The sequence below is a fragment of the Oryx dammah genome, unplaced genomic scaffold (genome assembly GCF_014754425.2).
Source record: "Oryx dammah isolate SB20612 unplaced genomic scaffold, SCBI_Odam_1.1 HiC_scaffold_8155, whole genome shotgun sequence".
Classification (NCBI taxonomy): Eukaryota; Metazoa; Chordata; class Mammalia; order Artiodactyla; family Bovidae; genus Oryx; species Oryx dammah.
The window spans coordinates 1-1,446 of record NW_024077773.1 but is presented as its reverse complement, the minus strand read 5'-3'; the positions used below and the strand labels follow the sequence as shown (position 1 = coordinate 1,446).

The following is a 1,446-nucleotide window of genomic DNA, read 5'->3' as shown; positions in this document are numbered from 1 at the left end:
AGTTCCCCGACCAGGGATGAAACCTGGCTCCCCTGCACTGGAAGCACGGAGCCTCAGCCCCTGGACCACCTGGGAAGAACATTAGGTATCGTGGGCTTTCAGTGACAGCTTTGTGATCACTTCCTCTGCCAGTAACTGTCACCAGTTTCTTCTACTGGATTCCAGGCCCAGGCACCCGGGCTGGAATACCATCGCCCATCAGCGGCACACGCACCAGGTGGTGGGGGTTTACTCTCCCACTCGGCATTTTCCATCATCTGCTTAGCTATCCTCTCGGCATTGCACTGCTCCCGTTTCTGCTGTATGAGCTGCTGAAGCTCAGTTTTACACGTTGTGATCCGGATCTGGTATGTGGACGGTAAAATTGTACTACTTAAAACCTGTATTGTTGGTTTTCTATTTTGGACATTTGTCACTTCTGGAACCTGCAAAACCAAAAGAATAAGTATCTTGTCATAAGTAAAGTCTGTTTGATGATTAAAATGTACCCATGTTCTCTCTATTCATTACACCAGACTTTTGTCCTTATTAATGGACCAATTTTTAAATCCATCTAAATACAGGGACATATTTTCTTAGTGAAAATCTAATTAAAATAAAGTTTAACCACTAATTCCAAATCTCCATATTATAAAAAATTATCAGTTTAGCAATAACATTAAACAAAAATACTCATTAATTTAACTGAAAAAAAGAAAGAGAATTTTAATTTATCAGTTGATTCAATTAAAATGTAATTGCCTAGGGAAGAATTACCGCAAATTTAAAAACTTACTTCAAATATATCCAAATCATGACATTTCTCACACAGAGTAAACTTGGGACTTTTCTTCCCAGAAGTATTTTTGCTATCTTACAGATATAACTATGCTATATTAAATGAAGAATAAAAGAAGATTTTAAAGGTTCACTGCAGCCTATGAGTAGAATCCTAGTTCATAAGGACGTCTTCACCCCAGTTTCAGATCACCTCAGTCAGTGCTTTCAATACTAGACTTCCCTTTGACTATGAAGATAAACCTCTCTTGCAAAGAAAAACATCCTTCCTAAAAGACAAATCACTGTACTGATTTTTCCAGTATAGTACACAGCCTTTAAACATTCAAAACAGTAGAATGAGATCCACAGACAAAAAGTGCACTACTGCCGGGATGACAATACCTGTGGAGAACTCGACAAAGGGACGCAGATAGCAGCGGAGGACTCGGAACGCGGCGGCTTCCCAGCCGGCATCAACTCCTGATCACTCCCTTTAGGCAGGGCCTGCTGCATGCTCGGTGGCTCCAGAGAGCCGAACATGCTTTTCCACTCTTCATTGACATTTGAGTCTTGTTTCACATGCTTTCTAGCTATGAAAAGAGATCAGAATAATCTGAAGGAGCCTCTATGACAAATCCGTGCTTGTATTACTCTCTGCGTGCGTGGGGCGGAGGAAGGGGGACAGCA

The 1,446-nt window shown here is 41.4% G+C and overlaps 1 protein-coding gene across 1 annotated transcript; it reads right to left on the bottom strand.

Annotated features, from left to right (window-relative positions):
- Positions 1-116: 116 nt before the first annotated feature.
- LOC120860095 (phosphoinositide 3-kinase regulatory subunit 4-like) lies at positions 117-1,440 on the bottom strand. The gene is made up of 2 exons (XM_040235922.1): positions 1,162-1,440; positions 117-425 (listed from the first exon to the last, which is right to left on the bottom strand). Exons 1-2 carry the CDS (start codon positions 1,297-1,299, stop codon positions 117-119), a joined length of 447 nt encoding a protein of 148 aa, XP_040091856.1. The 5' UTR covers positions 1,300-1,440.
- Between the last annotated feature and the right edge of the window lie 6 nt (positions 1,441-1,446).

Excerpts from the sequence above, each read along its gene's own strand:
- LOC120860095 (XM_040235922.1), bottom strand. The coding sequence starts at position 1,299 with ATGTTCGGCTCTCTGGAGCCACCGAGCATGCAGCAGGCCCTGCCTAAA. Across the intron at positions 426-1,161 it reads CTTTGTCGAGTTCTCCACAG|GTTCCAGAAGTGACAAATGT; the intron begins GTATTGTCATCC and ends TTGGTTTTGCAG.